This window comes from Nomascus leucogenys, chromosome 22a (assembly GCF_006542625.1).
Source record: "Nomascus leucogenys isolate Asia chromosome 22a, Asia_NLE_v1, whole genome shotgun sequence".
In the NCBI taxonomy this organism is placed as follows: Eukaryota; Metazoa; Chordata; class Mammalia; order Primates; family Hylobatidae; genus Nomascus; species Nomascus leucogenys.
In genome coordinates, this window is record NC_044402.1 from 79,453,365 (window position 1) to 79,477,814 (window position 24,450).

The following is a 24,450-nucleotide window of genomic DNA, read 5'->3' on the forward strand; positions in this document are numbered from 1 at the left end:
ACTTAGGATGGGTTTTGAATTGGCTGTTAAAGTGAAAAACATGTCTTATGAAACTGAATTTGAGAGCTTGTGGTTCTTCAGAGTTTCCTGTCTACTGACAGAGTAATTAAGCTTACTTTAAAAAAAATCAGAGAACTGGAGGGTGGAGCCAAGATGGCCAAATAGGAACAGCTCCTGTCTATAGCTCCCAGCATGAGCAATGCAGAAGATGGGTGATTTCTGCATTTCCGTCTGAGGTACCAGGTTCATCTCACTAGGGAGTGCCAGACAGTGGCTGCAGGACAGTGGGTGCAGCCCACTGTGCATGAGCCGAAGCAGGGCAAGGCACTGTCTCACTCGGGAAGTGCAAGGGGTCAGGGAGTTCCCTTTCCTAGTCAAACAAAGAGGTGACAGACAGCACCTGGAAAATCGGGTCACTCCCACCCTAATACTGTGCTTTTCCAATGGGCTTAAAAAACAGCATGCCAGGAGATTATATTCCACACCTGGCTGGGAGGGTCCTACACCCATGGAATCTCGCGGATTGCTAGCACAGCAGTCTGACATCAAACTGCAAGGTGGGGCAGCGAGGCTGGGGGAGGGGCACCTGCCATTGCCCATGCTTGATTAGGTAAACAAAGTGGCCTGGAAGCTCCAACTGGGTGGAGCCCACCACAGCTCAAGGAGGCCTGCCTGCCTCTGTAGTCTCCACCTGTGGGGGCAGGGCACAGACAAACAAAAAGACAGCAGTAACCTCTGCAAACTTAAATGTCCCTGTCTCACAGCTTTGAAGAGAGTAGTGGTTCTCCCAGCATGCAGCTGGAGATCTGAGAACGGGCAGACTGCCTCCTCAAGTGGGTCCCTGACCCCCGAGCAGCCTAACTGGGAGGCACCCCCCAGTAGGGGCAGACTGACACCTCACCCCACCGGGTACTCCCCTGAGACAAAACTTCCAGAGGAATGAGCAGGCAGCAGCATTTATGGGTCACCAATATCCGCTGTTCTACAGCCACCACTGTTCTGCAGCCACTGCTGCTGATACCCAGGCAAACAGCGTCTGGAGTGGACCTCTAGCAAACTCCAACAGACCTGCAGCTGAGGGTCCTGTCTGGTAGAAGGAAAACTAACAAACAGAAAGGACATCCACACCAAAAACCCATCTGTAAGTCACCATCATCAAAGACCAAAAGTAGATAAAACCACAAAGATGGGGAAAAAACAGAGCAGAAAAACTGGAAACTCTAAAAAGCAGAGCACCTCTCCTCCTCCAAAGGAACACAGCTCCTCACCAGCAATGGAACAAAGCTGGACGGAGAATGACTTTGACAAGTTGACAGAAGAAGGCTTCAGATGATCAAACTACTCTGAGCTACAGGAGGAAATTCAAACCAATGACAAAGAAGTTAAAAACTTTGAAAAAAAAAATTACACAAATGGATAACTAGAATAACTAATGCAGAGAAGCCCTTAAAGGAGCTGATGGAGCTGAAAGCTAAGGCTGGAGTACTACATGAAGAATGCAGAAGCTTCAGGAGCCAATGCAATCAACTGGAAAAAAGGGTAACAGTGATGGAAGACGAAATGAATGAAATGAAGCGAGAAAGGAAGTTTAGAGAAAAAAGAAAAAAAGAAAACAAACAAAGCCTCCAAGAAATATGGGACTATGTGAAAAGACCAAATCTACATCTGATTGGTGTACCTGAAACTCACGGGGAGAATGGAACCAAGTTGGAAAACACTCTGCAGGATATTATACAGGAGAACTTCCCCAATCTAGTGAGGCAGGCCAACATTCAGATTCAGGAAATACAGAGAACGCCACAAAGATACTCCTCGAGAAGAGCAACTCCAAAACACATAACTGTCAGATTCACCAAAGTTGAAATGAAGGAAAAAATGTTAAGGGCAGCCAGAGAGAAAGGTCGGGTTACCCACAAAGGGAAGCCCATCAGACTAACAGCTGATCTCTCCAGCAGAAACTCTACAAGCCAGAAGAGAGTGGGGGCCAATTTTCAACCCAGAATTTCATATCCAGCCAAACTAAGCTTCATAAGTGAAGGAGAAATAAAATACTTTACAGACAAGCAAATGCTGAGTGATTTTGTCACCACCAGGCGTGCCCTAAAAGAGCTCCTGAAGGAAGCACTAAACATGGAAAGGAACAACTGGTACCAGCCACTGCAAAAACATGCCAAAATGTAAAGACCATCGGTGCTAGGAAGAAACTGCATCAACTAACTAGCAAAATAACCAGCTAACAACATAATGACAGGATCAAATTCACATGTAACAATATTAACTTTAAATGTAAATGGGCTAAATGCTCCAATTAAAAGACACAGGCTGGCAAATTGGATAAAGAGTCAGGACCCATCAGTGTGCTGTATTCAGGAAACCCATCTCATGTGCAGACACACACATAGGCTGAAAATAAAGGGATGGAGGAAGATCTATCAAGCAAATGGAAAACAAAAAAAGGCAGGGGGTGCAATCCTAGTCTCTGATAAAACAGACTTTAAACCAACAAAGATCAAAAGAGACAAAGAAGGCCATTACATAATGGGGAAGGGATCAATTCAACAAGAAGAGCTAACTATCCTAAATATATATGCACCCAATACAGGAGCACCCAGATTCATAAAGCAAGTCCTTAGTGATGTACAAAGAGACTGAGACTCCCACACAATAATAATGGGGGACTTTAACACCCCACTGTCAACATTAGACAGATCAATGAGACAGAAAGTTAACAAGGATATCCAGGAATTGAACTCAGCTCTGCACCAAGCAGACCTAATAGACATCTACAGAACTCTTCACCTCAAGTCAACAGAACATACATTCTTCTAGGCACCACACCACACCTATTCCAAAATTGACCACATAGTTGGAAGTAAAGCTCTCCTCAGCAAATATAAAAGAACAGAAATTATAACAAACCATCTCTCAGACCACAGTGCAATCAAACTAGAACTCAGGATTAAGAAACTCACTCAAAACCACTCAACTACATGGAAACTGAACAACCTGCTCCTGAGTGACTACTAGGTACATAATGAAATGAAGGCAGAAATAAAGATGTTCTTTGAAACCAATGAGAACAAAGACACAACATACCAGAATCTCTGGGACACATTCAAAGCACTGTGTAGAGGGAAATTTATAGTACTAAATGCCCACAAGAGAAAGCAGGAAAGATCCAAAATTGACACCCTAACATCACAATTAAAAGAACTAGAAAACCAAGAGCAAACACATTCAAAAGCTAGCAGAAGGCAAGAAATAACTAAAATCAGAGCAGAACTGAAGGAAATAGAGACACAAAAAATCCTTCAAAAGTTAATGAATCCAGGAGCTGGTTTTTTGAAAAGATCAACAAAATTGATAGACCGCTAGCAAGACTAATAAAGAAGAAAAGAGAGAAGAATGAAATAGATGCAATAAAAGATGATAAAGGGGATATCACCACCGATCCCACAGAAATACAAACTACCATCAGAGAATACTACAAACACCTCTATGCAAATAAACTAGAAAATCTAGAAGAAATGGATAAATTCCTCGACAAATACACCCTCCCAAGACTAAACCAGGAAGAAGTTGAATCTCTGAATAGACCAATAACAGGCTCTGAAATTGTGGCAATAATCAATAGCTTACCAACCAAAAAAAGTCCAGGACCAGACGGATTCACAGCCAAATTCTACCAGAGGTACAAGGAGGAACTGGTACCATTCCTTCTGAAACTATTCCAATCAATAGGAAAAGAGGGAATCCTCCCTAACTCATTTTATGAGGCCAGCATCATCCTGATACCAAAGCCTGGCAGAGACACAACCAAAAAAGAGAATTTTAGACCAATATCCTTGATGAACATTGATGTAAAAATCCTCAATAAAATACTGGCAAACCAAATCCAGCAGCACATCAAAAAGCTTATCCAACATGATCAAGTGGGCTTCATCCCTGGGATGCAAGGCTGGTTCAACATACACAAATCAATAAATGTAATCCAGCATATAAACAGAACCAAAGACAAAAACCACATGATTATCTCAATAGATGCAGAAAAGGCCTTTGACAAAATTCAACAACCCTTCATGCTAAAAACTCTCAATAAATTAGGTATAGATGGGACGTATCTCAAAGTAATAAGAGCTATCCATGACAAACCCACAGCCAATATCATACTGAATGGGCAAAAACTGGAAGCATTCCCTTGGAAAACTGGCACCAGACAGGGATGCCCTCTCTCACCACTCCTATTCAACATAGTGCTGGAAGTTCTGGCCAGGGCAATCAGGCAGGAGAAGGAAATAAAGGGTATTCAATTAGGAAAATGGGAAGTCAAATCATCCCTGTTTGCAGATGACATGATTGTATATCTAGAAAACCCCATCGTCTCAGCCCAAAATCTCCTTAAGCTGACAAGCAACTTCAGCAAAGTCTCAGGATACAAAATCAATGTACAAAAATCACAAGCATTTTTATACACCAATAACAGACAAACAGAGAGCCAAATCATGAGTGAACTCCCATTCACAATTGCTTCAAAGAGAATAAAATACCTAGGAATTCAACTTACAAGGGATGTGAAGGACCTATTCAAGGAGAACTACAAACCACTGCTCAATGAAATCAAAGAGGATACAAACAAATGGAAGAACATTCCATGCTCATGGGTAGGAAGAATCAATATCGTGAAAATGGCCATACTGCCCAAGGTAATTTATAGATTCAATGCCATCCCCAGCAAGCTACCAATGACTTTCTTCACAGAATTAGAAAAAACTACTTTAAAGTTCATATGGAACCAAAAAAGAGCCCACATCACCAAGTCAATCCTAAGCCAAAAGAACAAAGCCGGAAACATCACGCTACCTGACTTCAAACTATACTACAAGTCTACAGTAACCAAAACAGCATGGTACTGGTACCACAACAGAGATATAGCTCAATGGAACAGAACAGAGCCCTCAGAAATAATGCCACATATCTACAACCATCTGATCTTTGACAAACCTGACAAAAACAAGCAATGGGGAAAGGATTCCCTATTTAATAAATGGTGCTGGGAAAACTGGCTAGCCATATGTAGAAAGCTGAAACAGGATCCCCTCCTCACATCTTATACAAAAATTATTTCAAGGTGGATTAAAGACTTACATGTTAGACCTAAAACCATAAAAACCCTAGAAGAAAACCTAAGCAATACCATTCAGTACATAGGCATGGGCAAGGACTTCATGTCTAAAACACCAAAAGCAATGGCAACAAAAGCCAGAATTGACAAATTGGATCTAATTAAACTAAAGAGCTTCTGGGCTGGGCGTGGTGGCTCACGCTTGTAATCCCAGCACTTTGGGAGGCCGAGGCGGGCGGATCACGAGGTCAGGAGATCGAGACCGTCCTGGCTAACAAGGTGCAACCCCCGTCTCTACTAAAAATACAAAAAAATTAGCCGGGCGTGGTGGCAGGCGCCTGTAGTCCCAGCTACTCGGAGAGGCTGAGGCAGGTGAATGGCGTGAACCCGGGAGGCGGAGCTTGCAGTGAGCCGAGATTGTGCCACTGCACTCCAGCCTGGGTGACAGAGCGAGACTCTGTCTCAAAAAAAAAAAAAAAAAAAAAAGAGCTTCTGCACAGCAAAAGAAACTACCATCAGAGTGAACAGGAACTTACAAAATGGGAGAAAATTTTTGCAACCTACTCATCTGACAAAGGGCTAATATCCAGAATCTACAATGAACTCAAACAAATTTACAAGAAAAAAACAAACAACCCCATCAAAAAGTGGGTCAAGGAAATGAACAGACACTTCTCAAAAGAAGACATTTATGCAGCCAGCAGACACATGAGAAAATGCTCATCATCACTGGCCGTCAGAGAAATGCAAATGAAAACCACAATGAGATACCATCTCACACCAGTTAGAATGGCGATCATTAAAAAGTCAGGAAACAACAGGTGCTGGAGAGGATGTGGAGAAACAGGAACACTTTTACACTGTTGGTGGGACTGTAAACTAGTTCAACCATTGTGGAAGTCAGTGTGGTGATTCCTCAGGGATCTAGTAATAGAAATACCATTTGACCCAGCCATCCCATTACTGGGTATATACCCAAAGGATTATAAATCATGCTGCTATAAAGACACATGCACACGTATGTTTATTGCGGTACTATTCACAATAGCAAAGACTTGGAACCAACCCAAATGTCCAACAAGGATAGACTGGATTAAGAAAATGTGGCACATATACACCATGGAATACTATGCAGCCATAAAAAATGATGAGTTCATGTCCTTTGTAAGGACATAGATGAAACTGGAAACCATCATTCTCAGCAAACTATCGCAAGGACAAAAAACCAAACACCGCGTGTTCTCACTCATAGGTGGGAATTGAACAATGAGAACACACGGACACAGGAAGGGGAACATCACACTCCGGGGACTGTTGTGGGGTGGGGGGAGTGGGGAGGGACAGCATTAGGAGATATACCTAATGCTAAATAATGAGTTAATGGGTGCAGCACACAAACATGGCACATGTATACGTATGTAACAAACCTGCACGTTGTGCACATGTACCCTAAAACTTAAAGTATAATAATAAAATTTTAAAAAAAAGAAAAAAATCAGAGAACCATCTATACAATATGAGTTATAGAGCTGAAAGATGAGACTGCTCCCTCACCTTCTCTGTCTTCCCACTTTACTGGCTTGACTCAGTGCCTGAAATTTGTACCCTGGAAAACCCCCTTACTGGTTCTTTGGCATTAAAACAGGGGCTTTAGCTTCCTCACTGCTGTGCACATCCTCTCATGGCACCTGTAGGACCAAGCAGCAGAAAGGATAGGGAGAGAAAAAAGCAATATGAATTCATTCCAAGCTCTGGGACCATTGATCTTCTGGCCAGCTTTCCCCTCTCTTGGAGGTTTAGGCATCTGCCTGGTTGCGTCCACTTTCACTATCACCACTGCCATTTGGGGATGGGGTGGTTGTGGCTTGGGCTTAGGCAGAGACAATAGAAACACAAAAAGCAAAAAACAAAAGCAAGAGATTTTCCCTTTCCCTCTCTGACCCTTGGATCGTCTTTCCTCTGCTCACAACTGAAAGAGAGGGCTTTTCTGGAACTTTTTCTGTCCACATCTGGTACATATATCAGGGTGTCAATTTGTCTTTGAATTCAACCTGGCAAATACCAGAGCAAGGACATATGAAAACACTGCTGGTTTGGTGGTATTTGGATCTCTAATCCTTTCCCCTAATCTATCTGCCGGCATTAGCTCTTCATCTTTGTCATACATGTATTCCACCTGGGTTTATAGTTGTGGTTAGTGGAGACAGGGTGGAGGATGTTCATTTCATCTTTCCTGGTACTAGAACTAGTAAAAAAGACAAGAATTCTAATCTCGCTCAAGGACCTAAGTTTCAAATATATAGTAGCAAGGAGATGGAGGACACAGAAAATTTGGAGAACAGAGCTAATCATAGAGTCAGAAGTTTGCTTTATTCTCCAGAAGAGTAATAGCTAGATGAACTTGTCATGAGAATGATATAGCCATGTCACTTGAAATCTCTAGTGTTTTATACATTTATACATTATTATATATCTCTGACAAAGTCTATAGTTTAGAAAAGATGCATTCTGGCTAAGGCTAATCAGGGAGGAGTCATAATTACTTAAAACACACAGACAAACCAAAACAAAGAAAAGAAAATGCTCTCATTCTAGGCTAAGTACAATATATATGGACAGTTGGTTCTTCACATCCACATCCACAGATTCGATAAACCATGTATAAAAATATTCAGAAAGAAATAACATAACCACAAAAAATAATACAAATATGAAACCAATGTGGTATAATATTTACATAATGTTATATTATTTTATATATTATATGTCATCTACAGATGATTTAAAGTATAAAGGGGGATGTGCATAGCTTACATGCAAATACTATGCCATTTTATTTAAGGGACTTGAGCATCAGTGAATTTTGGTATCTGCAGAGATCCTGGAACCAATCCCACACAGTTACTGAGAGACAATTTTATGTCTTTTCTAGAGTAGAAAGATCTGTTACCTCCTGGACAGAATACAAAAGTATATTTTTATCCTAACATTTAATCTTACTGAGACATATTGAAGATTGGGAGTAGGGGATGGATGGATTCTGTGTCTACTTTATCTCTGTCATTTTCATTTATATTGAACTGCCAGGGTTTCGTCCTGTCTGTCTAAATCTCAGACCTACAGCCTTTTTGTCATACTAATAAGGACTATGGGTTCTATTTTCCACGAAAAAATTTTGTTTGTGGGTTTATATTTTAAAGGACTACCTTCTAAATAGAAAATTAATAGCTGGAGACTACAGGCCTATGATTTCAAAAATGCTAGCTATGATCCAGGCCTTTCAAATAGAAATGTTTTTAGTGGCAAATAACATAAAGCCCAACCAACACTGCCTTAAACTTCTGAATTTATCTATGTCACAAGTAAGAAGCCTGGGGCTCAGTATAATATTTTGCAGTATGAAAAAAGCATAAATTACCAATTTAAAATTGTATTTCCCCTGTTATTGTATACTGTTTTGTTTCTAGTTAGGTTGTTCTACTAAAAACACATATGTTCATTGCAGCATTATTCACAATAGCAAAGACATGGAATCAATCTAAATGCCCATCAGTGATACACTGAATAAAGAAAATGTGGTATATAAACACCATGAAATACTATGCAGCAATAAAAAAGAATGAGATAATGTCCTTTGCAGTGACATAGATGGAGCTGGAGGCCATTACCCTTAGCAAACTAAAGCAGGAACAGAAAACCAAATTTTGCATGTTCTCACTTGTAAGTGGGAGCTACATGATGACAGATGGACATGGACACATGTAGGGGAACAACAGACTTTGGTTCCTAATGGAGGGTGGAGGGTGGGAGGAACGAGAGGATCAGGAAAAATAACTAGTAGGGTGCTAGGCTGAATACTTGGGTGATGAAATAATCTGTACAACAAACCCCCATGACACAAGCTTCCCTAAAGAGCAAACCTGCACGTGTACCTCTGAACTTAAGTTTTAAAAAATGTGAAAACATGGTCAATATCAGAGCAAAAGCATCTTTATATCAGTATCTCTACTAGTGCTTTCATTTCCAAGGATAGTTTCCTGGAGGTGAAGTTAGTAGATCACAGAATGCATGCATTTTACATTTCAATGCTTTCCGGTTTCCAAAAGGTTGTGTCAGTCCAATGTCTCAACCAGTCTTTCCTCGCATTCTTACCATCATTGGATGTTATTGATATTTTGAATTCATAATGGTATATTAGGCAAATAATGGTGTATCTTTTTAATTATTGTTTCATTTCTCAGGTAATTCTGATGTTGATCTTTTTAAATGTTTAGTGGAAATGTATTTCTCTTTTGTAAATTGTCCATTTTTTATTGATTTTATTTGTATTTCTTATCAATATGAAGGATTATTACCATTTGACTTTCATGTAAATTGCAAATATTTTTCTCCCTATCTATTGTTCATCCATTAAATTAGTCTATGGGTTCTGGAAAACTCATATTCATCTCCAGGACAGCTCGAATATCACTTTTTCTGTCAAGGTTTTCCTGGAAGAACTAAATACCCTATTTTCCACAATATACCCATAATAGTTGGTGTATATCTCTGTGTGCTGAATTATAACTACAACATTTTTCTGTCTATCAAGAAACTATGTCAGAACACAAGTCAAACAGTCTAACATTATGATAGTCATATCTTTGAATCTGTCCTCATTCTTCATAAAGTAAATCTCTCATAAATTCAGAATTTTCTTTTTACTTATCATTTGGATTATCACCCCATATTTCATGTTAGAGAAACTCAGTTCCACTTATCCACTGTCTTCCCATAAAAACTGTTGTTTTCTTCTGCCTGTGCCTTTTCATTTATGAGCACTGCCTTCAAAATCCCTATAGGGTGCTCCTTCTGCATTTGCACTCTGTTCCAGTTGTGGCTGTGTAACACACCACCCCAAATTCTAGTTGCCTGAAACAGCAACCATTTACTTTGTTCATGATTCTCAATTTGGGCAGGACTCAGTGGAAAAGGCCTGTCTCTGCCCCATGCAAGTCAGCTGCGAAGCTCAATTGGGGCTGGAGAATCTACTTCCAAGGTGGCTCACTCACATGACTGGAAGTTGATTGACTGTTGGATTTCAGCCAAAGCTGTTACCTTGGAGCCTCAGTTCTCCTCAACATGGGCTTCTCTACAGTGCTGTTTGACTCCCTTACAAGGTGGATGGGTTCCCAGAGTTACAATTCCAAGTTTCAGGAAGTAAAAGCAGCCAGTCTCTTGAGGCCTGGGCCCAGAATATGGCACAGCATCATCATATCACTCTAAACAGTCACAGAGTCTCCAATTTTGAGGGAAGGGACATAGATTCCACTTCTCAGGAAGAGACGTTTCAAAGAATTAATAGCCATCTTTCATCTACCATAATATTCCTGAGTACTAGGTCTTTTCAAAGTTGCCAAAAGAGTTGACAGTATTCACTATAACCAAGCCAGGTTCTGTTCCTTGCAGAAATATGGAGGACACCTCTCTTTTTTGCCCACTCTGTATCATTTGGTGTCCCAGCAACAAAGGAGTATGGCGTGTGCCTCATCTTTTTCACAGGCCCATCGGCCTCTGCTAAGAAGTCCAACCTTGATTCCTGGGCCAGGACAAGGCCGAGGTCAGGAGTGTCTTTTCTAAATTTTCTTACTCTTCAGTCTCTGCCTACAAAATTCTCTCCTTCTAGAATTCTTGCCCCTTTGGTAAATCAACTCCCATCAACACTTCATTAGTTATGGTCATACTCTAAACTCCTGCTCAACCTGAACTGGTAACAAATTATTTGTGATATCCAGAATATTATGTGCCCTAACTCCATGTTGAAGAAGCCTATTTTAATGGACACCCTAGTCTCTCTTAAATCAACATGTCTCACATCCACTTGTGAAAACTATGTTTTACAGAATCGGCCAAGGCACTTTTCAAATGTAAAGAATGCTATTTAAACTTAAGCCCCTTGGACCACTGCACTGCTCCCTTCTAGTCACTGGAAATGAACCAGGGAAAAAAACACTGTATAAACAAGGACGGTGCCAAGCGAGGTAGAGAAAGTCACCAGGAAGTTGTGCTGCCTCATAGTTATGAGAACACTATTTTCATTTTTTAGTGGAAAAAGTTCTCCGTTTTCAAAACCCTAAAAGAGAAATTAAAGCACTGACTAATTCCCACTAGGCTACAATTCCGGCATTGTTCCCATGTTGTTCCAGTCACCTTCTTCAAAATGTTCCATGAAAAATAAGGCCGGAACTTTACATGCATAGAAAATGAGAACACCATCTATTTCAAACACAGATCAATATGTGTTTGAATTTGGAAGGTGCCAATTGATCTCACTCCTTTTCCCTTCAAGATTCTGAATCGACTGAGAAATAGAAATCAGGGTGAGGGAAGGATAAGAATATATGCTGTTATTACTAGTAAAGCTGGACTGGAGGATGGGGTTGAGTTGCATTTCTGCATTTTCTCCCTGTAACCTATCCCACAGAACCTCCCTGTGGAGAGAGGTGGATCTGAGGCACAGATACATAACTGGCTGCCCTAGATGGGACTGTGGCCTGTGTTTGCCAGGTGGGGACATCTGGCCAGGTGAGCAGAAGCAGAGAGAGAAGAGAAACTGCAGCCCATAGTTAAGTGGATCTGTGGTAAGAGCCCTTGAGGCTTCCCCAGTCTCACCAATCAGGTGACACAGGCCTCCCTATTTGTGTAGGAAAGAGAAAGTGAGGAGATATAAGTGGAAATATCTTCCCCAACACTTCTGAGAGGGTAAATTCTTGAAGGTGTGGGTCAACAGGAGCACAGGGAAAGAGATAGAGTGGCTCCTATATAAAGTAAGCATTTAGAGTAAAACACTGCTATGACACAGATAATGTAAAACAGGTTAGTCCTCTTCTATCACTGTCTGAAAGTGTTTCATCACATTCACAACACACATGCTATGAAATTTCCTCTAATATGTAAATGTAAATAATTCGAGTCACACAGCTTTGGAATACATTCTTAAAGAATATCATCAAGAAAATGAGAAGCAACCTACAGAATGGCAGAAGATATTTGTAAATCATGTATCTGATAAGGCATTAATATCTAAAATATAAAAAGAACTTCTACAACTCAACAACGAAAAATCCAAACAACTTGCTTTAAAAGTGGACAAAGGATTTGAATAGATATTTCACCAAAAAAGATATACATTGGCCAATAAGCACATGAAAAGATGCTCAACATCATCCACTTTAGGGAAACACAAATTAAAACCACAATGACATATCACACCTAATAGGATGGCTATGACTTTTTAAAAAAGAAACAAACAAGAAACAACAAGTTATGGACAAGATGTGGACCAATTGGAACACATATAATGTTGGTGGGAACAAAAGTTGATGCAGTTGCTGTGGAAAATATTTTGATGTTTCCTCAAAACACTAAAAACAGAAATTTTTAGCACGGGACCCAGCAATTTCACTCCTACATATATATTCAAAAGAATTGAAAACAGATACTCAAACAGATACTCGTACACCAATGTTCATTGTAGCAGCATTCATAAGGGCCAAAAAGTGGAAACAATTTAAATGTCTATTGACAGATGAATGAATAAACAAAATGTAGCATGTCTTTACAATGGATTATTATTCATTATTCAAAAAGGAATGAAGGTCTGATACATGCTGCAAAATGGGTGAACCTTGAAAACATCATATGCTAAGTGAAATAAGTCAGGCACAAAAGGACAAATATTATGTGATTCCATTTATATGGGGTACCTAGAATAGACAAATTCATAGAGACAGAAAGTGGATTAGAGCTTACCAGTGAAAGTAATAATTAGAGTTATTTTTTTTACTGGGTACTGAGTTTCTGTTTGGGGTGATGAGAAAGTTTTGGAAATAGATAGTGGTGATGGTTGCACAACATTGTGAATATAATTAATGCCACTGAATTGTACACATAAAACAAATGAAATGGTAAATTATATGTTATATATATTTTACCATAATAAAAATATTTTCTAAATGCATTCTTAGTAAATATTTCAGATGAACACCAGAAAAGCTCACTATCTCTTATTTAAGGTAAGTTTTTATAAGACTTTTAGTTTTACTACTAATATATTCTATTTATAGTACATTCATTTCTAGCTCAGAAAATAGAAATAGGGCAAAAATAAGCATTCCCTGAGTTGGAGATTTAGTCAAAACAGGAAACCAGTAAATTTATGAGAGTCAAATTAGAGGTGAAATTTTCCAGTGTTTTACCACTCTAAAGGGTCATTCTTCACTGAATGCCAACTGCAAATACAGTAGCCAGTGCCCAGGAGGTTTTCTTGACTCTTACAGTCGTAATTACCCTAGACAGTAGCAGTGTCATGGAAAGTGAGATGTTAAGAAGAACATTCTTGACAACTTCCAATTTCCAACTTTTTTTCTTCCTTTAACACTCTGCACCTCACCTGAGTATATAATGTCAATAGTAGCCACAGGCAGATCTTCTTTACCTGGCTTAAATCTACCTTTTCTGGAATCCTTCTTTTTCATTATAAATGATTTGAATATGGTTTGGAAATCTAGATGCCTTTTGGGAGTTAAAGTTTTTTCCACTTGATTGTATTTTCATCACTGAAAACAGGAAAATATTTTTTCTCTGGACACTCCACTGAGATTAAGTACATTGCAGAAGGGAAAATAAAATCTCTAGGGTACAGATATTACCAACATTAGAGGCACTTATAAAAATTCTGAGTTTTCAGAATTTTTTTCTTTAGTCGAAATTACTAGGGTTTGAGATAATTTTCAGTGGAAAGCAGAAAATAGCTTTTCTATTAAATTAAACATTTAATATATCAAATTACTCTGATACACTCATTAACATAATAATTATGCCACTTTTTCTTTGAAAAGCAGCATGCACTTCCATATATTATTGTATTTCTTCCCCAAATTTTCTTTTTAGGTGTGTGAAGGTAACTGTCATTATTATTCTAATTTCTCAAATAAAGACCCTGAGACCTGAGAGACTAAGTGTTGTGCCCAAATCAGAGTTGACTCAGCACCGAATCCTACACCCTTCCAATGCCATTTTCACCACATTCTTTATGATTAGAACAAATTGCAAGACCCTGTACATACAAAAAGGACTGGAATAAACATTAAATATTAAGTATTATTGGCTTATTGAACTACTAATGTCCTCATCCTTCAAAAGCTCATATTCAAACCAAATGGGATCCAACAATTTTCTGCTACAGGTTAAGTTTGTGCCTATCTTGACAGCATATTAACTAGTAAATTGGTTGAATTTATGATCTATCCATTTGTGAAATGGAATTTACATCTTCATTATTTTTAAAAGTCTTTTGCCAGCAAATCTGAAATACACTTTAGACTTCTTGATAATTTTTTTCTTTTTTAGACTCATAATATTAGAATTAGGTATATCTAGGTGATAAAACTACTAGTTAAAGTTTGTTAGGGCTGAGTGGCTGGACTGAGAGTGGTGAGTAGTTGGGAGAGAATATGAGAGATGGACCTTAAGAGGTTATGGCTAGAGGTCCAGATGAAGGTAAAAGATCTTTTTGTTCGAGACCTCATTTTCTTAGACCCATGTGCAGGGAGAGAGAATGGCACATTATTGTAAGATCCACAATAAATATGAAGCTTTGATCTGTCCGGTTCCCTCATTTTAAAGATAAAAAGCCTAAAGTCCAGAGAACTTAAATGGCTAGTCCACACATAGCCTTAAGGGCATCAAAGAACAAGATGTTTAATTCTAGAACCAGTGCCTTCTAAAGAGGATAGAAATGGAAACCCCTCTTCTTTTTTTACTTCCAATTTTAATTTTAAGTTTAGGGCTAAATGTGCAGGATGGGCAGGTTTGTTACATAGGTAAATGTGTGCTATGGTGGATTGCTGTACAGATCATCCTATCACCCAAGTATCAAGCCCAGTATCCATTAGCTATTCTTCCTGATGCTCTCCCTCCTCCCACTTCCCACCCTCTGACAGGCACCAGTGTATGTTGTTCCCCCAACTGTGTCCATGTGGGTCTCATCATTCAGCTCCCCCTTATAAGTGAGAACACATGGTATTTGGTTTTCTGTTTCTGAGTTAGTTTGCTAAGGACAATGGCCTCCAGCTCCATCTATGTCCCTGCAAAGGACATGATCTCATTCCTGTTTATGGCTACATCAAATTCCATGGTATGTATGTGCCACATTTTCTTTATCCAGTCTATCATTGGTGGGGATTTAGGTTGATTCCATGTCTTTGCTATCATGAATAGTACTGCAATGAACATACTCATGCATATAACTTTATGACAGAACGATTTACATTCCTTTGGGTATATACCCAGTAATGGGATTGATGGGTTGAATGGTATTTCTGCCTCCAGGTCTTTGAGGAAATGCCACACTGTCTTCTACAATTCCACGATGATTCAACTAACTTACACTCCTACTAGCATGGTAAAAGCATTCCTTTTCTCCAAAACCTCACCAACTTCTGCTGTTGTTTTTTTGTTTGTTGTTTTTTTTTTTTTTTTTTTTGAGACAGAGTCTCCCTCTGTCACCCAGGCTGGAGTGCAGTGGTGTGATCTCAGCTCACTGCAAGCTCCACCTCCTGGGTTCACACCATTCTCCTGCCTCAGCCTCCCGAGTAGCTGGGACTACAGGCACCCACCACCATGCCCAGCTAATTTTTTGTATTTTTAATAGAGACAGGTTTCACCGTGTTAGCCAGGATGGTCTTGATCTCCTGACCTCGTGATCCCCCCACCTTGGCCTCCCAAAGTGCTGGGATTACAGGCATGAGCCACCACACCCGGCCATGTCTGCTTTTTTTGACATTTTAATAATAGTCATTCTGACTGGTGTGAGATGGTATCTCATTGTGGTTTTGATTTGCATTTCTCTAATGATCAGTGATTTTGAGCTTTTTTTTAATGTTTGTTGGCTGCATGTATGTCTTCTTTTGAGAAGTGTCTGTTCATGTCCTTTGCCTATTATTTAATCGGGTTGGTTGTGGGTTTTTTTTGTTTTTTTTTTTTTTTGCCAAATAACCAGCTAGCATCATGATGACAAGAGTAAATCCACACATAACAATACTAACCTTAAATGTAAATGGAAATGCCCCAATTAAAAGACACAGAATGGCAAGTGGGATAAAGAACCAAGACCCATTGGTATGCTGTCTTCAAGAGATCATCTCACATGCAAAGACTCACATAGGCTCAAAATACAAGGATGGAGGAAAATTTAACAAGCAAATAGAAAACAGAAAAAGCAAGATTTGCATTCCAAGTTCCGACAAAACAGACTGTAAGCCAACAAAAACTAAAAAAGACAAAGAAGAGCATTGCATAAAGGTAAAAAGTTCAATTCAACAAGAAGAGCTGAACATCATAAATATATATGTACCTAATACAGGAATATCCAGATTCATAAAGCAAGTTCTTAGAGACCTTCAAAGAGACTTAGACACCCACACAATAGTGGGAGACTTTAACACCACACTGACAATATTAGATCATTGATGGAAAATTTAAAAAGATATTCGGCTCAGATCCAGAGCTGAGTACAGCTCTGGATAAGTGGACCTGATAGTCATATACAGAACTGTCTACCCCAAAAGAACAGAACATACATTATTCTCATCACCACATGGCACTTACTTTAAAATTGATCACATAATCAGAAGCAGAACACTCCTCAGCCAATGCAAAAGAAGTGAAATCATAATAGTCTCTCAGACAATAGCACAATCAAATTAGAAGTCAAGATTAAGAAATTCACTCAAAATCATACAACCAAATGAAAATTGAACAATGTGCCCCAGGATGACTCTTGGGCAAATAATGAAATTAAGGCAGAAATCAATCCAGAAGTTCTTTTTTCTTTTTTCTTTTTTTTTTGACAGAGTCTTGCTCTGTCACCCAGGCTGAAATGCAATGGTGCGATCTCAGCTTACTGCAACCTCTGCCTCCTGGGTTCAGTAAATTCTCCTGCCTCAGCCTCCCAAGTAGCTGGGATTACAGGTGTGCACCACTACGACTGGCTAATTTTTGTATTTTTAATAGAGACAAGGCTTCACCATGTTAGCCAGGCTGGTCTCAAACTCCTGACCTCAGGTGATCTGCCCACCTTGGCATGCCAAAGTGCTGGGATTACAGGCATGAGCCAATGTGCCCAGCCTAAGAAGTTCTTTGAAACTAATGAGAACAAAGACACAATGGACCAGAATCTCTGGGATGCAGCTAAAGCAGTATGAAGAGAGAAATTTATAGCACTAAAATGCTGACATCAAAAAGCTAGAAAAATCTCAAGTTAACAACCTAACATCACAACTAAAAGAAAGAATCAAGAGCAAACAACCCAGTTAAGCTGGCAGAAGACAATAAATAACCAAGATCAGAGCTGAACTGAAAGAGATAGAGACACAAAAAAACCTTCAAAAAAAAAAAATCAATGAATCCAAAAAGCTAGTTTTTTGAAAAAAAAAAAAAAAAAAAAATGATAGGCCACTAGCAAGACTAATAAAGAAGAAAAGAGAGAAGCATCAAATAAACACAATTTGAAATGATAATGGGGATAGTACCATTGACCCAACAGAAATACAACCAACCATCAGAGAATACTATAAACACCTCTATGTATATAAACTAGAAAATCTAGAAAAAAATGAATAAATTCCTGGACACATGCACCCTCCCAAGACTGAACCAGGAAGAAATTGAATCCTTGAATAGGCCAATAATGAGTTCTGAAATTGAGGCACTAATAAATAGCCTGCCAACCAAAAAAAGCCCAGGGCCAGATGGATTCACAGTTGACTACTATCAGAGGTATAAAGAAGAGCTGGTACCATTCCTACTGAAACTATCCCAAGAATTGAGTAGGAGGGACTCCTCCCTAACTCATCCTGATGCCAAAACCTGGCAGAGATACAACAAAAAAAGAAAACTCCAGGCCTTGATGAACATTGATGCAAAAATCTTCAACAAAATACTAGCAAACCAAATCCAGCAGCACATCAAAAAGCTTATCCACCACAATCAAGTAGGCTTCATTCCCCAGATGCAAATCAATAAACGTGATTCATTACATACACAGAACTAAAGATGAAAACCACATGATTATCTTAATAGACACACAAAAGGCCTTTGATAAAATTCAACATCCCTTCATGTTAAAAACTCTGAATAAACTAGGTATTGAAGGAACATACCTCAAAATAACAAAAGCCATATATGATAAACCCACAGCCAATATTATACTGAATGGGCAGAAGCTGGAAGCATTCTCCTTGTATACCAGCACAAGACAAGGATGCCTATCAACGTAGTATTGGAAGTTGTGGCTAGGGCAATCAGGTAAGAGAAACAAATGAATAGGAAGAGAGGAAGTAAAACTATCTTTGCAGATGACATGATCCTACATCTAAGCACATAGGAAAAATCCCATTGTCTCAGCCCAAAAGCTTCTGAAGCTAATAAGCTACTTCAGCAAAGTCTCAGGATACAAAATCAACGTGCAAAAACCGCTAGCATTCCTATACACCAATAACAGGCAAGCCGAGAGCCAAATCACAAATGAACTCCCATTCACAACTGCCACAAAAAGAATAAAATACCTAGGAATACAACTAACAAGAAAAGTGAAGAACCTCTTTAAGGGGAACTACAAACCACTGCTTGAAGAAATCAGAGATGACACAAACAAATGGAAAAACATTCCATGCTCATGGATAGGAAGAATCAATATCGTGAAAATGGCCATACTGCCCAAAGAAATTTATAGATTCGATACTGTTCCCATTAAACTACCATTGACATTCTTCACAGTATTAGAAAAAACTATTTTAAAATTCATATGAAACCAAAGAAGAACCCGAAGAGCCAAGGCAATCCTGAGCAAAAGAATGATGCTGGAGGCATCGCTCTACCCAACTTCAAACTATACTACCGGAAAACCCTTTTGTAGCTGAGCTACTGGATGGATTTAGGTATGCAAATTTGAGCACAGGGTGGGAGGTAGGAGCTGAATTGCTGCACCTAAGGAGGCATTTCCCTTCTGTAGTCCTGGATGGAGTAGGGATGAAGGGAGAAGTGAGGTAGCCCAAGAGTTCCAAACTGATGTGAGCTCACCCACCACTACCCACAATTTATCAGTGGACTGGGAAATGCTGGCTGGGCATGAATTATTAGTAGGAACTGGGGAAAAGATGTGGTTTCAAGCCCAGGTTAGCTTCAGCAGAAACAGTTGGCAGGTGCATACAAAGGAGCTGGGGTCACAAGAGATCATGAGAAAGCAAACTTCTGGGAATGGTCAGAAACTTCAGGTAAGTATTGCATTTCTACAGTTCATGGAATTGGGGATTCACAACAAGTTTACACAGCTTTTTGTGTAGCAGGAAGACCTTGAGTTGTTAGCCAAATCTCACTAGTTTGTGACATAATTAGAGCTAAACAATAAGTGTTTTGATTCCTGGTTCATTGCTCTTCCACATCATAATGGGGTTTTTCTACACAGAAAAGACTTACCAATAAGTAGGGATTTCTGCCTTGCAAAACAACCTAAATCCCAGAGTAAGGGGCTGTCAAACAGGGGAATAAATTCTGCCTTCTAGGGGCCTTCTTCTTTGCACTAATTCTTTCTTCAACTTCTTGGTTTCATTTACTCAATTACTTTTACCACTGTCCAAGCAGAAAACCACTGTCTATATATCAGATGCAGATCAAATCTGCTTCTAAATCTAGAAAGCAAGTATGAATTTCAGCCTAGATGTACGAAGAAAACAGTAATATTAAAGTACTAAAAACGCAGAGCATCCTAGTCTTTGCAGTTCTCTGAATCCTCATTAAATCTCTTTGAACCTCTTTGATCTTAGTGAAGATATTTCATTTGTCTATGAGGTTATTACTCACAGGGCTGGCTCCCTCAGAGGTTCCTCAGAATGGAACACCATTTAGGGCTTAATGCTGTACCTGTTCCTGTGTTGAAATTCCTTACATTTGTGTTTTGTAAATTAAGTCCAAGGGGACAACAGAGCAAGTGCTGAGGGCTTGGCACCTCATCAGACATGTGGTCCTATCTCCTGGATATAGAGTCAGCTATCCTGTCTGCTCCTCAGCCCCACTCAGTGACTGCTGCCACCTCTTATAGCTGGAGCTGTGGCCAAGGTGAAACTTAAGAAGGGTGGGGTAAAACCCATGTCCTTTGCACTGAGTCATGGGTGAGGCCATGTACCTGTGAGGGTCTGCACTCATCTTACACATGAAGGAGCCAGACATTAAGTAGTGAATAAAAAACACCGTGATGGGTCAAGAAAAAGCTTTTCCCTGCTTTTGAACAAATGGCCCCAAATTTTTATTTGCCCTGGGTCCCACAGATTATGTAGCTGGCTCTGATCTTACCTGGCCTTTATCTGGCAACCTCAAACCAATGTTACTTTTAGATTTCTAACCACATACTCTCAACACATATAAAATAGTATGTCTGGTTTTACTAGAAGTATTATTTGGTTTCAAGAACTCTTAATACTAAGCACAGAATCAGATATTTTCAATAGTCCAACAGGGGGAAAAGTCTTCTAAATTATTTTTACCAGCAGGTATCATTAACAATAGAAATTGTGGATCTGTCTTTGTGACTTGATGGTGTAATGCACGAAATGAAAAAATGATGGAGTTTTTTTTCCACTGAGGCAGCCAGGAAAAAAAAATTACTCATTTCTCCACAGTGAAAAATATTATCATTCCATATTTTCTATCACATTAGGGAAAATTTTTAAAAATCTTGCTACTTCTGTCTGATGCTGTTTGTTCATAAATAACTACTGATTTTTCCATTATCTACCTGGTACCATATTAAAGTGGCCCTAGGCCAGTAACAGCAGAGGAATCAAGAAGTATAAGAAATAGTTTTTTATTTCTCTTTAATTTTGTTTCTGCTTCACATCTTAGTATCTTACCTTGAGCTTGGCCAAAAGAAGTTCATGATCATGAAGAAGTTTTTTGGTTTCATCTTGACTGCTGCCAATTTCTAGAAGATTGGGCTGTGATTCAGCCAGTTGAAGTTGTACCCATTTGCCACACTAAAAATAAAAATTAAATAAAATGCACTTTTAGTTCCTCTTGTTCCTTCCTCTTCACCCTTCTCATTTTTAATATATCTTTTAAATTTCCAGTTATACTGTAAACAGTTTTTTCTATTTTCTATTTTTTCCCATTCTTTCCATAGAGATGGGGTTTACTTAAATTGAAACATAGCAGATCTAATATAAATCCATGCCCTGCCTTCTATTTTTTATTCTTAGGATAAATTATTCTCTCTTGGCATATTGGATTTGAGTTAAAAATTCCCAAACGAGGAAAACATTCAATGGATTATGTATTACTGAATATTATAAAGTTACAGAATAATTTACACAACTGTATCCTCTCTCACTCACAAAACTGAACTCAATAAAAATAGTGAAATTCCACTTGGGCAGGTAGGATGCAAATTTCACCATAGGGGGAAGTTCTGGTAAATGCAATTTAGGCTGATTAGTGTCTTTAAATTGGCCTTGCTGGTTTAGCTGAAAATAATAAATATCAGATGAAGAAATTGATTTTTATCTTATTTCAAAAGTAAAATATGCTGTTTTCCAACCTTAGTTGTTGAATATTCATTAAAGCATGTAGGAAAATATTAACAAAATTAGATGCCTGTGACAACTGCCATTTGAGCATAGTCAACTTGCTTTCCACACAAGATTTACACTGCTCTAAGACATAATTTGTCATTGCATTTCCTGAGGAATTGCTTTTCTAAGAAGCAACAACTCATTAAGCAAAAGGAACCACTAACAGGCATGTAGATACATGAATTACTAAAGAGAAATTAGAAAAATGTGTTTCTACTTTAGAATATATTCAGTCCCCGAGACAGTTTGGACAGTCACTATAAATCACACACAGGCACTTCTATTCCATTAAGATGGACTTTCTACTCTGAATTGCTTGGGGTGTATTTTGTATGGAGATGGCAGTAAGGTAAGAGGGCTGAGGAGAGGGTAGTGGGGGAACATTCTTAGAAACACAATTCAGTTAAAATAAGAGTTTCCAGTGTAATTTTCCAGTGTAATTTCCAGTGTAAATTTTTTGTGTTCAATCTACCTCTGATTCTTCTGTAATTTATCCTCTAATATTATTCCTCATCCTGCTCCAAGAATGTTTGTATTTGAGGAAATGAAAAGTTAACTTTTTGAAAAATAGTGAGTTTGCCTCTTTTCCCTCATTGCTGAAATCTGCAGTTAACTCAAAGTATCATTAATCACGTGCAAACGATGTTTGCACTACTTCTGCATCAGGCTTCTTTTCATCTCCACTCTGGGACTCTGAAAAGATGGGAGGGTGAGGAAGTCAGCAGAGGCCTGGTTCCTGTGGGAGAGAAGTCTCACAACACCAGAAAATCCACCTTGGCAGGAACACTTTCCATTCTGTCCTTCTATAGTGAATTGTTTTGCTCAATATCAAGTGCTGTTTTCCTGGTATGAATTTTCACATTACCATAAAATTCACAGCAATTAAGTTAAAGTAAACATGGCTTGCTGTCCATGCTCTAACAAAAGGCCAGAAAAGTCATTCAATTAAGCCTGGTAGGGACCTGAAAGGAACTGGTTTGTGACCATCAGCTTGTTTGCCAGCTTTCCCTTCATTTAACACTGAATTATTTAGGTGGAATATCATCTAAAGCCCAAGCCGAGTGCTTGAAAGGTTTTTTTGCAGGGCATTTCCATGGAGAATAAAATCGTGGAGTTCTTCTGCAGCCTAAAGATGTGTGGTCATCTTTGTAAATGGGCAAATGGGTTGTCATAAAACATGCAGTAATTGTAAACTCTAAGTGGCTTCTACTTCCTGCTGTTAAGAGCAAATTTGACACAAACATTTTGTACCTTTCCTTGCAGGGTCTTCGTTACTGGACAAGGATTTAGTAGTGTCTTTACCATGTCAAAACCAGTGTGGCAAAGGACACATGTCGGAGCCCTTTACTAGGTGTTTTTTGAGTTCCATTGTGCTTAAAGCAGTGCCCTTCCCCGGTCTATCAGGACCTGCCTCCTCCCATCTCCATCACATCCACTCTCAAAAATCACAAGCATTTCACAGGTCCATTGGACTCTTTAGTCAGGCAATCATGAACTTCCAATTACTAATGCCTTGCTTTTAAAGACCAAATTGACAGTATATGCTAGAGGTTTTCTTTATTTTTCTTTCTTTTTCTTTTTTTTTTAAATCAAATTGCTGTAGATGCTTTCTGGCTGACTGAAAGGAAAGAGAATCTCTGGTAACTGCTGAAACTTCTAGAGGTTTCTCTTAGTAGCCGATTTAAGAAAGCAAAAGAGTGCTTGCTGCGTTGTCTTCTCTATGCTGTGTCCTGCCGATTGCATGGAATGTTTTTTAGGGTTTTCAACACACAGCTAGAAGCCCACAGCCGCACAGAAAAAGGGAAGTTGTTAGCTTACCTTTATGACAGCTATAACGATTTTGGAGTCCCCAGCCTGCACAGCAACTGAACTGACTGTCGTCGTAGAAAGCGCCACACTAGGACTTCCTTGGCTGGACATGGTACTTTAGAACCAGAGTTTATACTTTGGGCAGCCTCTGGACAGTTGTGTGTCTGCTGGTCATTTCAGAAGGCAACCACCAGGGTTACTTGGATTCATTCAGGGAAAGAGCTCAGCTCACACTGATTACTCTGCCAAAAGGAAAGAACAGGAGGTTAAAAATAGACAACCCCATTGAGTTTATCGTGAGAGAGAAAGGAGCGAACGAGAGAGAATTGCCACGCCCCTAGTATGGTGACACTAAGTGCCTGTTATTTTTGCTGTTATCTTAAATGTGGAGGACAGCTTCAAGCTCTTTCCTTATCAGCTGATGTTTGATAACAAATGGAAAAAAAAATTACATCCTGACAACCCAAATTAGTTTTACCACTGAAACTATGCAATTGTAACCACGGACTTTGAAACCAGTAAGTCATTGACCTGGCTATCAATCTTTTCAAGATTTTTGAAATCTCTCTCATGCAAAGAGAACTACCAAAGTGTACTTTAAAAAAGTTTTGGTATTTGTCTTGGGGTTAAGTCACAAATTGCTTAAAACACATTTTTAGATTAATCTGCTTTTCTAAAACTTACTGTTCTTTGCCAAATGAAGTTTAGATGGAATAGCCACATTTTCTCAGAGCCTCAGATTTCTTAGGAATTTTTTTAAAAATATTTCAACCAGCATTTATAAATAGGTGCCTATCATTTCAGATTTTCTTTGTGACTATTCTGCTCCATTGGACAGGGTTTTCAAGTTCAGTT

The 24,450-nt window shown here is 39.1% G+C and overlaps 1 protein-coding gene across 1 annotated transcript in view; it reads right to left on the reverse strand.

The window, feature by feature from the left end:
• CCDC141 (coiled-coil domain containing 141) overlaps window positions 1-23,908 on the reverse strand; it is a 225,441-nt gene extending 201,533 nt beyond the window's left edge. Inside the window, exons 1-2 of the mRNA XM_030803664.1 lie at window positions 23,605-23,908; window positions 21,070-21,192 (exon numbers count right to left, since the gene is read on the reverse strand). Of these exons, the coding sequence (XP_030659524.1) occupies window positions 21,070-21,192; window positions 23,605-23,706 (225 nt within the window). The 5' untranslated portion in view covers window positions 23,707-23,908. The remainder of the gene's footprint in view (window positions 1-21,069; window positions 21,193-23,604) is intronic.
• Between the last annotated feature and the right edge of the window lie 542 nt (window positions 23,909-24,450).